At 42.0% G+C, this 18,138-nt stretch overlaps 1 protein-coding gene across 1 annotated transcript in view; it reads left to right on the top strand.

Moving 5' to 3' along the window:
- The first annotated feature begins 16,298 nt into the window (after window positions 1-16,298).
- PLCE1 (phospholipase C epsilon 1) overlaps window positions 16,299-18,138 on the top strand; it is a 244,293-nt gene continuing 242,453 nt past the window's right edge. Inside the window, exon 1 of the mRNA XM_031652165.1 lies at window positions 16,299-18,018. Coding sequence (XP_031508025.1) covers window positions 17,737-18,018 — 282 coding nt within the window. The 5' untranslated portion in view covers window positions 16,299-17,736. The remainder of the gene's footprint in view (window positions 18,019-18,138) is intronic.

The raw sequence follows: 18,138 nt of genomic DNA, 5'->3' as shown, positions 1-18,138 counted from the left end.
TTGAATACCTTTATTTCTTTCTCTTGCCTGATTGTCCTGGCCAGAACTTCCAACACTATGTTGAATAGGAGTGGTGAGGGAGGGCATCCCTGTCTTGTTCCAGTTTTTAAAGGAATGCTTTCAGTTTTTGCCCATTCAGTATGATATTAGCTGTGGGTTTGTCATAAATAGCTCTTATTATTTTGAAATATGTCCCATCAATACCTAGTTTGTTGAGAGTTTTTAGCACGAAGGGCTGTTGAATTATGTTGAAGGCCTTTTCTGCATCTATTGAGATAATCATGTGGCTTTTGTCTTTGATTCTGTTTATATGATGGATCATGTTTATTGATTTGCATATGTTGAACCAGCCTTGCATCCCAGGGATGAAGCCAACTTGATCGTGGTGGATAAGCTTTTTGATGTGCTGCTGGATACGGTTTCCCAGTATTTTATTGCATCAATGTTCATCAGGGGTAGTGGTCTAAAATTCTCTTTTTTTGTTGTATCTCTGCCAGGCTTTGGTATCAGGATGATGTTGGCCTCATACAATGAGTTAGGGAGGATTCCCTCTTTTTCTATTGATTGGAATAGTTTCAGAAGGAATGGTACCAGCTGCTCTTTGTACCTCTGGTAGAATTCGGCTGTGAATCCATCTGGTCCTGGACTTTTTTTGGTTGGTAGGCTCTTAATTATTGCCTCAATTTCAGAACCTGTTATTGGTCTATTCAGGGATTCAACTTCTCCCTCCTAGTCTTGGGAGGGTGTATATGTCTAGGAATTCATCCATTTCTTCTAGATTTTCTAGTTTATTTGCGTAGAGGTATTTACAGTGTTCTCTGATGGTGGTTTGTATTTCTGTGGGGTCGGTGGTGATATCCCCTTTATCATTTTTTATTGTGTCTATTTGATTCTTCTCTCTTTTCTTCTTTATTAGTCTTACTAGTGGTCTATCAATTTTGTTGATCTTTTCAAAAAACCAGCTCCTAGATTCATTGATTTTTTTGAAGGGTGTTTTGTGTCTCTATCTCCTTCAGTTCTGCTTTGATCTTAGTTATTTCTTGCCTTCTGCTAGCTTTTGAATGTGTTTGTTCTTGCTTCTCTAGTTCTTTTAATTGTGATGTTAGGGTGTCAATTTTAGATCTTTCCTGCTTTCTCTTGTGGGCATTTAGTGCTATAAATTTCCCTCTACACACGACTTTAAATGTGTTCCAGAGACCTTGGTATGTTGTGTCTTTTCCTTTCCATGTTTAGTGCTTCCTTCAGGAAGGCTTGTAAGGTAGGCCTGGTGGTGACAAAATCTCTCAGCATTTGTTTGTCTGTAAAGGATTTTATTTCTCCTTCACTTATGAAGCTTAGTTTGGCTGGATATGTAATTCTGGATTGACAATTATTTTCTTTAAGAATGTTGAATATTGGCCCCCACTCTTCTGGCTTGTAGAGTTTCTGCCGAGAGATCCGCTGTTAGTCTGATGGGCTTTCCTTTGTAGGTAACCCGACCTTCCTCTCTGGCTGCCCTTAACATTTTTTTCCTTCATTTCAACTTTGGTGAATCTGACAATTATGTGTCTTGGAGTTGCTCTTCTCAAGGAGTATCTTTGTGGCATTCTCTGTATTTCCTGAGTTTGAATGTTGGTCTGCCTCGCTAGGTTGCTGAAGTTCTCCTGGATTATATCCTGAAGAATGTTTTCCAACTTGGTTTCATTCTCCCTGTCACTTTCGGGTACACCAATCGGACGTAGATTTGGTCTTTTCACATAGTCCCATATTTCTTGGAGGCTTTGTTCATTTCTTTTTACTCTTTTTTCTCTAAACTTCTCTTCTCACTTCATTTCATTTATTTGATCTTCAATCATTGATACCCTTTCTTCCATTTGATCAAGTCAGCTACTGAAGCTTGTGCATGCATCACATAATTCTCGTGCCATGGTTTTCAGTTCCATCAGGTCATTTAAGGACCTCTCTACACTGTTAATCTAGTTAACCATTCGTCTAATCTTTTTTCAAGGTTTTTAACTTCTTTGCGATGGGTTTGAACATCCTCCTTTAGCTGGGAGAAGTTTGTTATTACCGATCGTCTGAAGCCTTCTTCTCGCAACTCGTCAAAGTCATTCCCCGTCCAGCTTTGTTCCACTGCTGGCGAGGAGCTGCGATCCTTTGGAGGAGAAGAGGCACTCTGATTTTTAGAACTTTCGGCTTTTCTGCTCTGGTTTCTCCCCATCTTTGTGGTTTTATCTACTTTTGGTCTTTGATTATGGTGACGTACACATGGGGTTTTGGTGTGGATGTCCTTTCTGTTACTTAGTTTTCCTTCTAACAGTCAAGATCCTCAGCTGCAGGTCTGTTGGAGTTTGCTGGAGGTCCACTTCATACCGTTTGCCTGGGTATCACCAGTGGAGGCTGCAGTACAGTAAATGTTGCTACCTGATCCTTCCTCTGGAAGCTTCATCTCAGAGGGACATCTGGCTGTGTGAGGTGTCAGTCGGCCCCTACTGGGAGGTGTCTCCCAGTTAGGCTACTCGGGGGTCAGGGACCCACTTGAGGAGGCAGTCTGTCTGTTCTCAGATCTGAAACTCCGTGCTGGGATAAGCACTACTCTCTTCAAAGCTGTCAGACAGGGACGTTTAAGTCTGCAGAAGTTTCTGCTGCCTTTTGTTCAGCTATGCCCTGCACCCAGAGGTGGAGTCTACAGAGGCAGGCAGGCCTCCTTGAGCTGCGGTGGGCTTCACGCAGTTGGAGTTTCCAGGCTGCTTTGTTGACCTACTCAAGCCTCAGCAATGGCGGATGCCCCTCCCCCAGCCTGGCTGCCACCTTGCAGTTAGATCTCAGACTGCTGTGCTAGCAGTGAGCGAGGCTCCGTGGGCATGGGACCCTCTGAGCCAGGCACAGGATATAATCTCCTGGTGTGCCGTTTGCTAAGGCCGTTGGAAAAGTGCAGTATTAGGGTGGAAGTGTCCCAATTTTCCAGGTACCTTCTGTCACAGCTTCCCTTTGCTGGGAAAGGGAATTCCCAATCCCTTGCACTTCCCGGGTGAGGCGATGCCCCACCCTGCTCCGTGGGCTGCACCCACTGTCTGACAAACCCCAGTGAAATGAACGTGGTACCTCAATTGGAAATGCAGAAATCACCCGTCTTCTGCATTGCTCACGCTGGGAGCTGCAGACTGGAGCCGTTCCTATTTGGCCATCTTGGAACCTACCCCTGTGAAATCCATTTTCTATTCACGTCCTGAGTTTAGTCAATCTGGAGATTTTTATAAATGGAACTGCTTTATGAGTATCTTTTTTAAGTCAGAAATGTAAACAGCCATTTATAACAACATTAATATAATTACTCAAATGCTACATGATACTGTCTTGCCAGAACATACATTCATAGTGATAAACCAAAACCTTCTTAACAATGCTTAAATACATTTGCTTTTAAAAGGTGTCATTGGTCCAGTTACTAATGATATTAATTGCTTTATTTCCTCAAATCCCAATTTTGCACGATCCATTTTCCAGAGCTTAGTATTGATTTTTTAAAGAATAATTGGTATAATATTAAGTGAGACAGCCATGTCAATCAATTGTAGTCCTCTCATCAAATGGACAATTTATGCCTTGCAAGCATGGGTCTACACATAATGTTTTCTACAATGTCAGTAGGATTTCATGTGACTGGGGTTCTGCTCTTGCCTTTTTGGATTCCCTTCTCTGCCTGCCTTCTTCCCCTTCTCTTCTTGGCTGAATTATTATCTTTCACGAACTAACACAGGAATTACCTTTCTGTGAGATCTTTCCGGAATCCTCACATTCAATGTCACAATTATTCTCTCTCTTCTCTCAGTTCTGTAGCACTTTGTTTTTGAACATTTAGCAGAATGACTAGTTAGTCGGGGACGTGCCCATGTCCCCAGCTAGACTTGGAGCTCCTTGAGGGCAGTACGTGCCTTTTCACCTTCTTCTCCTCTCCATTAATGCAAAGTAGGTGGCAGATGCATCCTTTCCGAATGATTGACATCAATAAGACATCAAAAAAATATTGGACTAGTAGAATTTTCATTTTGTTTGAACAGGTTAATGTCCATGTTGGTTTACTTGAGAACACATAATTGGTGTAAAATTAGGTGACAAATTTGTAAATGTGGCTTTAGGGAGTCATTTACATTGGAAGATTGAATTCTACTGCTGACTTCTACTGACTAAACTGCTGGCATTCTGTTCTTTACAGTAAAAGTGACATTGGGTGAAAGCATTGGTATTGGTGTCTAGCTGTTTTGAGCTGAGGCTACCTTTGTTTGAGTGAAGGGAATATTTGGATCATCTGAGTGGAAATATGCATGTCATGAGACAAATATGCTGGCATTTCTGTTATGACAACAGATGATATCCTCTTCCTGAGTAACTTGGGAAAGGCAGGGAGTTTGGGGAGGCCTGCAGCACGACCTGGGTCACATTCAGAATATGTTCTGCTGTTCAGAGTTTCCTTGCTCTTGAGTATCACCCTTTGCCTCAGTTTTTCAGATGGAAAATGGGTGGAAGTCAGTGGAATTATTGTGTAATAAAAACAGCTAATATTTATTTCCTATGCATCAAGTACCATACAAATACATGAGCTCATTTAATCCTGACAACAGCCCTGTGAGGTGGTACTATTAGGATCCCCACTTTACAGGAGAGGAAATGGCACCCTGGAGAGGTTAAGTGATGTGCTCAAGGCCAACTGCTAGTCAGTGGAAAAGTCTGAGACCCAAATTCATCTTTCTGACCATTGGGCCTGTGTATGTGTGTGTGCGTGTGTGTGTGTGTGTGTGTGTGTTTTACCTCCATGCTAAGCTGCTTCTGCGATCGCTCTGGAGAGCCTCATAAAAGAACTAAATAAATCAAAGGGGCATGGGATATCCTTCTTAGGGAGAAGAGTGTTTAGTAGGAGGTTATTATATGTTTTCTTGAGGAAATTCTCGGCCTAGAGTAAAGACAGATGGTATAAAAACTGTACCCTGGTTGATTTGATTGACACCTCAAGATGTTTTGAATCTAGTTACACTTACATTACTGTCAGGTGATTTCTGAGATGTTGCTTCATTGCAGTACAAGTTCAGAGGACAAAGATCTTCCACGGTTGGAGAAGTCAGTGTGAATGGAGCATTGGAGGTTGTGCTGCCTTTTCTGAGCTGTGCATGGTTGTCTTTTTTCCTGCCAGTAGGTGGAAATAGAACTGAATCTTTCAGCACTTGCTCTTTCAGCTGAATACTGGCAGGATTCCTTTAATTTCTGCCGTGAAGGAAAAAAATAAAAAACCTCAGGAGAAGTTTGGAGTGTTCAGTTGGAGGACTGTTACTCTGCAGACTGGAATACTTCCAGTCTGATGGTCAGATAATGGTTTCAGCCTCCTAGAAGGCCAGGGTGCTGGAAGCAGCTGCTGGCAGCCGTGGGTGTCCCATGAGCTCTGCTGGACACCCACCTCGAGGGGGGCTTTTCCTATCATGACCACACATCCTTTTACTCCTCCTGTCCCGCCCATTTAAACCTTTGTCTTTACTGTCAAATTGTGTATCATGTTTATTTTCAGAAACTACATTTCTGAAATGAAAATCTACCAAGCTGAAACAGCACATAAATGGATAAAGTACAAGAGGAAAGCCTCCCACCCACAGTTCCCCCACTTTCTCATTGGATTAACATACGTTTTTTGCATCCCTATCCAGACTTTTTCTATAACATAAACAACTATATATCTCATCAGAATAAAACTGGCATTATGTAACAAATGTTGTTCTATGTCTTGCTTTTTGCACTTTTGAATGTATCCGGGCTGCCCGTGAATGTGATTAGCTCTGGTGTTTCCCAGCTGGGGGCAGTTTGGCCCCCGAGGTGACACTTGGCAATGTCTGGAGACATTTTCAGTTGTCAACAACTGGAATGATGGGGTGCTACTGGCATCTAGTGGGTAGAGACCAGAGATGTTGCTAAATATTCCACAAGGCACAGAACAGCACCTCACAAAGCATTATCCAGCCCCTAATGTTTAGTGCTGAGGTTGAGAAACCCTTTGCTAGGTAACCTCGTTCTTTGCAATGGTGCACTGTATTCTATAGTGTGAATTTCTCATCCTGTGTTAATGTTTTCCTACAGGCAGTCACGTAAAGTTGTTTCCAACTCATCTCACCTATAATCCCAGCCCTTTGGGAGGCCGAGGTGAGAGAATCGCTTAAGGCCAGTGGTTTGAGACCAGCCCAGGCAACACAGTGAGACCCCAAGTCTGCCAAAAAAAAAAAAAAAAAAAATTAGCTGGGTGTGATGGTGTGCATCTGTAGTACTAGCTACTCTAGAGACTGAGGTGGGAGGATCACTTGAGCCCAGGAGTTCAAGGCTATAGTGAACTATGATTGTGCCACTGTACTGCAGCCTGGGTGACAGAGCAAGACCCTGTTTCAAAAAAACAAACAAAACAAACAAAAAAAACCAGTATTGGAATAAATATTGGTTTACATCTTTGTGCACTTTGAGATTTTGTTTCCGTGAGATAAAGACACAAAATTAAAATATCTGAGGATAGGGACTTTATTTTAAAAGTAAAAAGTGCTATTTTACACCCAGAATCCCTAATTCACAGTTCCAAAAAGCAAAAGACCTAAAAACAAAGTTTAAAAATTAACAGCAAACTCAGAATTTGGTGGCAAAACCTTACTTGAACTTGTGTGAGGCTAGTCTTTATTTATTACATTTAATGTGAATATTTAGACATCTGTTGCAGAAATCTTTGTTTGATTATGGGATACTGTCTCAGTCTCTGATGATGTAGTTATATAATATGGCACCTTATTGACTTTTAAAAAATATCTGAATTGAATTCCAAAGCTCTTTCAGCTTTTTGGCAAACATGGCTATCTGATAGATTTCTTTGCATTAGAATGGCAGCCTCAGGAATTTAATATTATAGTGATGTGCAGCATTTAGTCCTTAATAATTCTTATATGTTGAAATGAGCAGGTTGTGTGACTTCAGTGATTTTGTTTTCAGCATCTATAACCCCCTTTTAAAGGTGATTTTAGTCCTATAAAGAAAAATTGCATGTTTTCAGGTCACAATTTTTGCCTTGTGCTTTTCCATACAAATTAGCCCCTCAGAAAATATGAAGCATGGTCTTGAAAATCACTTTTTGCTCATTCTTTTTTTTTTTTTTGAGACAGAGTCTCGCTCTGTCGCCTAGGCTAGAATGTAATGGTGCAATCTTGGCTCACTGCAGCCTCTGCCTCCCAGGTTCAAGCAGTTCTCTGCCTCAGCCTCCCGAGTAGCTGGGATTACAGGTGCCCACCACCATGCCCTTATAATTGTTGTATTTTTAGTAGAGATGAGTTTTACCATCTTGGCCAGGCTGGTCTTGAACTCCTGACCTCATGATCCACCCACCTTGGCCTCCCAAAGTGCTGGGATTATAGGCGTGAGCCACCATGCCTGGCCTGCTCATTCTTTAAAAGATTGGCAATAGCTAAAACATTTTGCATGCTTGCCCTGTTTCATGCTTAGCAAACATTACCAAATCTGAGCTCCACAACAATACTTGTAGGAGGTAGTCTTTTTATCTTAGTTTATCTGCAGGGAATGGGCTTCTGGAAGTTGAGGATGTGTGCAGAGTAACATCTGGGAAGAGGCAGAACCCAAATCTGCAGTTGTATGTGCTACATCCCTCCCCGGTGTAATTAGAATTCACTTTCCCCCATGTGGACAGAGTTTTAATATTTCTATTAAATTGTAATTAAATTAATTAAATTGTAATTGGTAGCCATGCTTTTTCTCTCAAGGGGCTACAGTTGGACTTGACAGCAAATAGGCAAATGCCACACTTGAGTCAAGTGGATGTTTTCATCACAACATTAAGAGAAAGCATTGGAGCAAATCTGAGGTCACAAAGCTCTCCCACCAAAGAACTAAGCATTATTTGAAATGAGGAAACATTAATGTCCTCCCTGGAGCCTGGAATTGACATGAAATTAGGGAAAAGCATCGAGTTATATTTATTTCTTTTGGTTTACTCCCAAGAAGATGTCGGTTTTCATTATGAAAGGGGAGGGAAACATCACACACCAGGGCCTGTCGTGGGTTGGGGGGCTAGGGGAGGGATAGCATTAGGAGAAATACATAACGTAGATGACAGGTTGATGGGTGCAGCAAACCACCATGGCATGTATATACCTATGTAATAAAACGGCATGTTCTGCACATGTATCCCAGAACTTAAAGTGTAATTTTAAAAAAGAAATTCAATTTAATGTAAAAAAAATTTAAAAACATATTATCTTCTATTATTTACAGCAGAGCCAATTCAAGAACCCCCAGGAAAAATTCTTGCCCCAAGCCAACTGGAATTTCTGACTCCTGAATTTTTTGTGTGTGACAAGCTTAGCCTGGGGTAAAGTCCAGGAAGGATGCTTCTATGTTGGTTTTTTAGCTGTTGCTGACATGATTCCCTTCGCTGCCTCCTAGCTCTCGAGGTTTCTCCAAAAAGCATGTGCAAGAAACTTTCATATTCCTTCCTTGGAGGAGTTTCTGATGTTCCTTCTCCACTGTGTCCTCTGCAACTCAATCTACTGATTTGTTTTAACATTTCAAGTTTATAGCTGATTTTACTATTGTGATGGGGAATCCCAGGGTATGAACTGTGTGCAAGCCAGTTAACTACTCCTGTTATTTCTTGGCTTGGTAGGCTTTTATTGTTACTTTCAGCTGTCTTTCAGCTTTTTACCCACGGTCCTTCACCTTTGATGAGTTCTCTCTGGTTCTTTGGTCTTTGAGAAAGACCTAAGTACACTCCCCTTAGTCCCTCATTTAAATGCCCATTCTCACAGCACCCCTGAACCTTGAGGTGTCTTTAGGTTCTGCATGAACACCTCACAGGTCCAAACTCCTCTCTGCCTCAGGCCCTTTGTATGTGCTAGTCCCTCTGTCTGGGACACACTTTCATAGCTACCAGCCGCTTTTTACCCGGTTGTTAACTTCAGTTTATGTTCTAAAGGAAGCCTTCCTAGACCACCACACCCCTTCTCCTAGCTAAGATCAGCTATTAGTTGTGATTATTTCATAAGTCAGTCTCTACCATGAGATTGGATATGCTGTTAGCCCAGGGACCAAGTAAAATGTTTCAGTGCGATAACTATTTGTGCAGTGAATGAACAAATGCGGCTTGTACTTCTCTGGATTCCCTCTCAGCCTTTCTGCTTTTAGACTTTATTTTCCAGACCTACATTTTTACTAAAATATGTATGTTTCCTCACATCATTCACTGGCCCCGTTCACCAGCCTTTACACTGTTCCCATTCTAGGCCCAGCCTGCGCTCTCAAAAACAGACTTATCAAGGCACTTCTCTATTCTGTTGTTTCTTAATATCAACAAGTTGTTTCAGAGATAGTTTGTTTGCTTGTGTTTATTTATTATGGATATTTCAAGAATACAAGGAAAGCACAAGGAGCTTATGACAAATAGCCATGTACCCACTGCCCAGACTTGCAGGTGGAAACATTTGCTATGTTTGCTTCAAATAAATAAAATGTTACCGAAACAGTTGAGGCTCCCACTCTCTCCTCTCCCTTCAGAGCTAACCACTGTGTGGACAATTGCCAGATGAATTATTGGAACACCTGCAAATGAAAGTAAATAGGAAACTTGACATTTTGGCTAGATTATGGGTGGGAAATGTTATCTCACTCTTGTTTTTTTAAATATTTAACTGATTTCTAGTAAAGTTGAGCATTTTTAATGTTTGTTGGCTATCTGGGCTGCTTCGATGAATTACATGTTTATATCTTTTTCTGTTTTATCTATTTGTCATTTTTCTATTTATTTTTCTTTCTTCTTGGTTTGTAAAGATCTCTGTATATTTGGATTATTCTGTTGCCTGTAATATGTGTTACAAATACCAACTTCTAATCCATAACTTTTCATTTAGTTTTGTTTATATTATCATGTGTTGTGTAGAAATTGTAAATGTCTTTGTGATCTGATGAACATTTTTCTTTAAGATTTCTGCTTTTTATATTTTAGGAAACCCTTATGCTGAGATTGTGAAGGTATTCTCATCAAAATGTTTTAAATGTTTTGTTTTTTACATTTTAACCTTTCATTTGGAATTTATTTTTGTAATTAGGTAGAAATCTAATTTATTTTAACCAAGCTGCAGTATGCAGTTGAGTATATTTATTCTTTTGCTTATCTTTATACCACTGGCTTGTTTTTCATGTCTTATTACACTGCCTAGTACCTCTAGTATGGTATTAAATAGACATGTCATCAGGCATTTGCTAAACCTTATTTAACTTGATTACACGAATAATCAATAATGTAGGTCTATATCAGCTTTATAGATGAGGTGACCGAAGCTTACAGTAGTTAAGTAACCTTTCCAGAATCATACAGCTAGGAGGTAAATAACAGAGCCTGGGGTCAAACCCCAGTCTCAGTGACTTCAGAGTCTAACTGCCTATACTGCCTCTTGGTCTCAGATGACTTGGGGGAAAGGTATCCCCTTCCACCTTTCCTGCTTGTGCAGGCATGAAATTTTACTGAAGTGATGCCAGAGAAGCACTTCCAGTGTGTCTGGAGAAAACTAATAGACTCTGTTTAATTTAGACCTGCCAAGAGTAGATTAAAGAACCTTATAAGTATGAAACAGTTCTTATTCCAGATAATATAAGCATTCACTCAGGTAATATAATCACATCTCAGTGGAACTTCAGCTATAGGGAGTAGATCTTCATAGTAAGTTAACATTCTGAGGAATATTAACAAGTAACTGCAATGCCTTCCTTCCCAGCCTCTCTCTATGAAAAACCTGAGGCACCTTACAAAGATTGGCCTAAAACAAGGTGAAGTAAGAAGATGAGAAAATTAGGACAAAGAGAAATAAATGTGGTAAAACAGAAAATAATTCTTGCCTTAGTGTCATTGGCTAGAGTTTGGCCACAACATAATCCTAAGCTTCCTAGCAACTGAAGCAAAGAAAACCTGTCCAGCTCTACAATTCACAGTGGGCACGAGATGAAAATAGAATGGTTGCTAGGGGGATACTCAGTGCTTCCTGCTCCTGAGACTGGAGAGAAAATTGCTCTTTGGCCTCCAGAGAGGGACCCTGTGCAATCACAGGGACAGTGCTTACAGCATCTTCTCAGTGGTGGGAGTGCACCTCATGGGACTGCATTCCCCTACTTTACCTCAAGCTCCTTGAGGGGTGAGCACCATATCTATTGTGTTCTTCATCATATATCAGGGCCCACCACAGTGCCTGAGACATAATAGGTGCTCATAATGTATTTTTGAATGAATGAATGTTATTTGTAATTTCTATCAATAAAAGCCAGTGGGTGGATACAAGATCACTACACAAAAATTAGTAATTTTTTTCTATAAACTAGCAATGAACAATCTGCAAATAAAATTTCTAAAAATTCCACTTATAATATCATCAAAACAATAAAATACTTAGGAGTAAATTTATCAAAAGAGATGTAAGACTTATTCACTGAAAACTACAGGACATTATAGAAAAACCAATGGCAAAACATTTGAACAAATTCATTAAAAGCAATTCTATGTGAAGTAACACTACAGAGATTTCTAGCTATGTGGCTTTCTGATGATCTGACTTGATCAAAAGGTGTAATTTTAGATTTTAAGAGGAATATTTAAGCTGAACATCGTTTTGGCAGTTCTCTATGATTATTTCTTTTTGCAACCAAGCTCCTGGTAAGAAGGAATCGTAGAGAATTGGAGTTTGCATTCTCTGTTTGCATTGCATCAGATTCTTGGTCAAGAATCTGAATGTTGCCAATAAACGGTGCTGTTAGGAATTAAGGTGAGCCCATAATGTATGGTACCATAATTGCTTTGTGAATTGGAAAGGTGTGTATTGGATAAAATAACATCAGGGTGTGTGTGAAAAATGGGACCTTGCCTCAAATGTTTAGCAATACCTAATTAAAGACCCTTAATATTACTGATTCCAATAATTAATCTGTATTCTGATGTCTAAATATGTCTGTCGTTTTCATCAGCCCATTTTTCTGGGGCCCACAGCATATGCTTGCCAGTTCCCCAAACAAGTCTATGAAGGAGGCACTGTTATCATCTCCTTTTACAGAAGAGGAAACTGAGGGCTAGGGAAGATAAGCCATTTGCCCAGGGTTCCACCCTAGCATGTGACAGACCAGAACCTGCACCCAGACACCCATTTGCCCTGCTGTGCAGCCCTTCTCATTTCTGGCCTAAAGATAGCCAACATCAGTTTTCTCTGATTCGCTACAAGTATTTTTCCTGTTTGGTATAGTGTGTGCTTGGACTTTGGAGGCTTCATTTTGATGTTGTGCTCAGTATGCCACAATTAAAGAATTATCCTAATTTTAAGATCATCTTTCCAGAGAGTCTCTCAGAAATTCAGGATAACCAAGTACAGTCTGAATGACATTTGCCAAGTGTTGGCCTCGGAAAATTTATTGCTTCAACAGGGGCCTGTTGCCAGTAACGATTAGCCGACTTTTTTCTTGCCTAGCAAAGACGTTCATTCTGTGAAGGTAACTGAGAGTTTGTAGTTAAGATCTTGGACTCTGGACTCAGTGGACACGGTTCAAGTTCTGGCTTAATAATAGAACCTTCCACATAGTATTATTGGGAGGATTAAAGGAGGCTATCACGTAGGGCACTTAGCACCATGGGGTGCTTAGAAAGCTTTTAAGAATGGTAGCTGCTAGAACATACAATCCTTTAAAGCTGGACTTTGGGGTAAGGAGTGCGCTTCGACAACCAGCAGTAGCTGCCAACAGTTTAGATTGAGAGTGGCTCCGTGCAGCCAAGCCTCCTAAAGCCACCTGGAAGCTCTCCAGTCTGGACTTTGAAAATTTAAATATTTTTCAAATTTCTTTTTGACCCAGTTTAAAGAAAAGGGATTCCACAGTGTGAAAGGGGCTGCCATAGCTTTGCCATTTCCCCTGAGGAAGGGCCTGAGGGAAGCTTCCTTTTGTTGGTGGAAGAAATGAGGTGAGAGGGCAAGAGTTTGGGGTAGGGAAGAACTGGACTGGAAGCTGAGTCTGGTCCTCTTTAGTCTGCCTCTTCAGGCCCCCATCCCGGCCACCTGTTCTTCTTCTGTAAAACCAGGGGGCTGGACTAAGAGGCCCTTCCTGTGCTGACATTCTGTGAAACCATAAACACTTGCCTTGAGCTATGGTTTAATGTGAGCCCTCAGGGCCGTTGTAAGTCTGGGCCATTGGAAAGATGTCTCTGCATCTTTCATGTGAGTCAAGAGGTGGCTTTGTCTTTTATCTTGTCTGGTGTCCATACATCCCAGCTTTAAATTCCTCTTAAAATTTGGAGCCAGGGAAAATTTCTCTTGCTGCTTGAATCTTCACACTGTTTCTGATTGGACAATGCCAATGATACACCTCAGGGTATTTCTGTTATTGTTTCATTTGCCAAGATTCTCAGAGCTAAATGCAGTGACCAGCAATTGTGGCTTCCCTTAAACAAGTCAGGTCTCAAAATCTGTCTTAAAACTGAATGTTGTTGTTTAATTTTATGTACTTTAATGGAGAAGCCACATCAAATCCATTTGTGGCATTAAACAGGATAAATCACCCGTGCAGAATGACATAGTAAATAAATGCAGAAATGCGTGAATACCCCGCCTCACTGTCAGCTACACCCATCATCTGGCCCCTTCTCCGCTCCTAGTGAGTATGAAATTACAACAACAGCAACAAGTAAAATGTATAAAGGACCTACTCTGGACCAGTCACTGTTCTAAGTGGTTTATATATATTTTCTCTTTCAACAATCTTGTGTTTGGGGGTACTATTATTGTATTTATTTTAAAATGAGGATAGGCAGGATTTGGGGGGACATTAGATCCCACAAAATTCCTTTGGCCTCGGGGGTCCTAGTGGCAGAGAGGCTTTGCCCCATCTGGTACTGGCTTGTTTATGTGGCTAACTAGTAAGCTAACCAAAGTCAAACAACCAAGAAAAAGACAAGGAGGAGGAGGGGAGAATTGATGACCATAGAAGGCAGGAAAACCCTCTCTGGCTTCTGACTATCCTGAGATCTACTCTGAACTCCGGTACTGACTTGAGGAATCTGTGGAGTCTCAGAGGCAGTCCGTATTTTGGAATGTGTATGGAGGTAGAGCTGTGCTTGGAGGAGTCATCCTGAGTTCCTGCAGACGGGTCTGTTAGGAGGCCAGCTGGGTTGCAGGGTATTCCACATGTCCATTGAGGTGCCCTGCCTACCTGATGAGTCTGTAGAAATATTCCCCAGGGGTTGCCTGACTTCCAGGGCTGGCACTAAAGGAGGAACTAGTCAGCCCATTTGACCACAAATCCTAAACAGTTCCCATGGAATATTCAGTGCTCTGCGCTTACTTCTCTTAGCCCTGAATGCCAGAACGGCCACTAGCAGGGGCAGGATGGGAAACTGCAGCGGCCTGTCACAAGCAGGCTGATCACCCAGGGCCTGGCTTGGAAGACAGACTGGGTAAGTATAGTCTTAATTTGGCCATTGTGCTCAACTGGCAATGTGCCCACAGTCAATATGCAGATATCTAGATGTGGCCAAATAGTAAGACAATTCTAAGAAACAAATAGTTGAGAATTTGCATGTTCAAAAGTATCTCTCAGTCACCCCCTATGCCCAGTACGATGCCAGATCCTGGGGGTATGGCAGCAAGCAAGCTCGTTGGGGACCTGCTGATTGGGAGCTCACAGCGAGCAGGCAGGCATGTGATTATTCCACAGGCCATGACTTCTGGTGTGGTTAAGTGCTGTGCTGGGGAAGCCTTGTCTTTTGGAATCGCTTTGGGTGGCTCTTTCTTTAATCTGGGGATGGTATCATTGCTTGAAACATTTTTGGAACCGCCCTTTAGGAATTCCCTTTGGAGCTGATTTGGGTCACACAGGAAAATCTATCTCACTTTTATTTTATAGCCACACCTAGCTTGTGACCAAAAATGGTATTGCCCAGCTTGACGACCCATTTTATATTCCAGTCTTGGCTCTGACTTTCTTGTGAGCCAAAATTACATCCACCCTGTAAAGATGGATATTTATGACCACTGAGCATATTAGCAGTAACTTTGATAATTTTGAAGCAATTTCTCACTTGCCCAAGCTCCCATTGTCCTTTATATCTCTGTTGTAACACTGTCCAATCTCTCTTGCAACTGAATTACCTCCTCCTGCCTGTGTTTTCCCCACTAGGGTGGGGGCATTGGAGGATAGGCCCATATGTCTATACTCTCTACAGTGCCCAGCACGGAGCAGATGTTCAAAATGTATATTTGTTATAATTGAATGTATGGGTTGAATTGAAAGGAATCCAAGAGGTGTCTCAGGATTGCTCTGAGTAACAGGAGCACTGTTGGAATGATGGGCAGCCCAGTGGGCTGCGGAATCTCACAGGTCTTGCTCCAATCCCTATTTGTCCCCTTGAGCAGCTGTGTGGCCCTATGCAAATCATTCATTCCCTCAGATCCTTCATTTCCTCATCTGTGGAATAGAGGTAATAATACTTGCCTTACTCGGGCTATTATAAGGACAAGTGGAATATTCACATAGTGCCCTAAGCATAGTGCCTAAATGGAGGTGATTAGTATTCTTATAATATTGGAGCAAATTCTCATTTGGATGCATAAATTCTGATTTAAAAAACTAACTTACCCAGAAGTCACATTATTTAAAATCATTTGCTGGCCAAGCACAGTGGCTCATGCCTGTAATCCCAGCACTTTGGGAGGCCAAGGCGTGAGGATTACTTGAGCCCGGGAGTTCAAGACCAGCCTGGGAAACATAGTGAGACCCTGTGGCTATAAATTTTTTAAAAAAATTAGCCAGGTGTAGTGGCTTGCACCTGTGGTCCTAGCTACTCAGGAGGCTGAGGTGGGAAAATCACTTGAGCTTGGGAGATCGAGTCTGCAGTGAGCTGTGATCATGCCACTGCACTCCAGCCTGGATGACAGAGTGAGACCCTGTCTCAAAAAAAAAAGAAAAGAAAAAGAAAAATCATGTATCATAGAAAATGTATTCTGCAAGGAACCCTAGAGCCCATCTAAGTCCAACCTCCTAATTTTCTTTTTCTTTTGTAGAGAGAGGGTCTTGCTCTGACATCCAGGCTGGAGTGCAGTGGTGCGATCACAGCTTTAACCTCAAACTCCTGGGCTCAAGTTATCCTCCTACCTCAGCCTGTCAAGTAGCTGAGACTACAGGCGCACACCACCACACCCAGCTAATTTTAATTTTTGTAGAGGCGGGGGTGGGGGGGTCTCACCATGTTGCCCAGGAAGGTCTTAAACTCCTGAGCTCAAGCCATCCTCCCACCTCATCCTCCCAAAGTGTTGGGATTACAGGCATGAGCCACCTTGCCTGGCCCCAACCTCCTAATATTAATGAGATTCAAAATGGGAAATGGACTGACTAAATTCATTGGTTCATGGCAGAACTGGGCCAGGCCAGAGCTGTTTTCATGTGATGTTTGGTACTTACCCCTACATTTGGAGGTCCCACCTTCCTTGCAAGGGCCTTGCATTTAGGCTAAGAGCTCTGGATACTGGCACTTCTGGACAATGGTAGCTAAGAATTTAGGATATGCACTTGGGGAGCCACAACACATGCTTTGCACACCCTTTTGCAGCAACACTTTGTCCCTCTGTGGAGTGCTGAGCATGCTGTGGTTGTGTATCTCACAAAGCTGGCATAAGCAATACAAACTGGTGGTTAGGAAGCATGCCCGACAAACCTGGTACCGTTACTTACCAGCTTACCACTGCTTGACCTCTCTGAGCTTCACCTTCTTCACCTGTAGCATAGGAATAATAATGGTATCCACCCATAGGATTGTTGTGAGGGTTAAATGAGATAATGCATGAAAGTGCTTACACATTGCCTGGCACAGGATAAACACTTCTTAAAATTTACTGTTATGATCTGTAATACATCCAAACCAAATATTCTGCCTCTGGCATCTCCACTAGTCTCAAGCTAACCTCTAATCTGCCATGAAGCCTTACCTGGTCTCTCTTCCAAGCAGGTGCTGTTGACAGACTTTTACCCCTCCCTTCACCCCGCCCCTCACCCAACAGTAACATGACCTCTCACATCTGTTTCACCCCAACCGTGGACCACAAGATCCTAAAGTAATCAATAGCAGTTGCCCATCAATATATAGGGCTAGGAACTCCTGGGTTTTCTTGTTCATCATCAGTTATAGGAAGAAAAATTGACCGCTGGCTTAAACAAGTACTGCCTCTCTTAGAAGTTGTCTTGACTTTGAAGGCACTTAGACCTTTGGGAGGCTCTGCTATTCTGCAGCGTGGCAGGTGCCCACATGCCTGGATGGCTGCCTTCTTTTGTTATTCCCTTGATACTGGGTTCTTCGCATATGCATACACTTTGAGTTCTATTTGCTACCCTTTTTTAAAACCTTGACTAAAACAATGAGTAATTGGGAAGTTCTGAATTTCTATTTGGAAAACAAATTGATGAGATCAGAAAAATCCAAGTAATCCTAAATTTACAAAAGCCAGATTACTAAAACCCAAGGGCATTTTTTTTAATGTAGAAAAGTTGTGTTTCACAGAGGTTTTTGCAATGCCCTGACTCTGGATTGCAGCCCTCCCTCGATTCTGGGTATTACATCATTTCATTTCAGCTAATGTAAACAATCATCACCCTGCATGTTGCAGGATTTTTCACTACGATTTGAATTGGGCTTCATTCAGTGGGTCGTTGTGGTGATTAATGGTTTCAGAAGGAAGTGCAGCAGGAAGAGACTTTGCAGGAATGGAAGAGGTGAGGCAGCTCCATGTGAGATTCTGCAAAAGGATTAAGATTTGGCACCAGGCTTGGTTTCTGTGCAGCCTCTTAGGCAGAGAGCCCCAGGAGAGGGAAGCAGGCTGTCAGCTGTGCCTTTGCACGCTCTCAGCTGCCTTGAAGGTTGGTTGGCTCTTCCCGCTCTCTGAGGTACCCAATTTTACCTTGTTAAAGGATGGATGTGGATGCTGGAGGCTTAAAGAAGACCAGGTAAGGGTTCTTGTTGTCTAAGAAATCTCCCAGCGTTCTTAATGCATGGAATCCTGGGGACTGTTTCTTTACTAGCACCATGGTGCAGTGTTAGCCAAAATACAATTCCTCTGAGACATT

Source organism: Papio anubis, chromosome 11 (assembly GCF_008728515.1).
Source record: "Papio anubis isolate 15944 chromosome 11, Panubis1.0, whole genome shotgun sequence".
Lineage (NCBI taxonomy): Eukaryota > Metazoa > Chordata > Mammalia > Primates > Cercopithecidae > Papio > Papio anubis.
The sequence above is the reverse complement of the archived record's forward strand: the minus strand, read 5'-3'. Positions and strand labels throughout refer to the sequence as shown.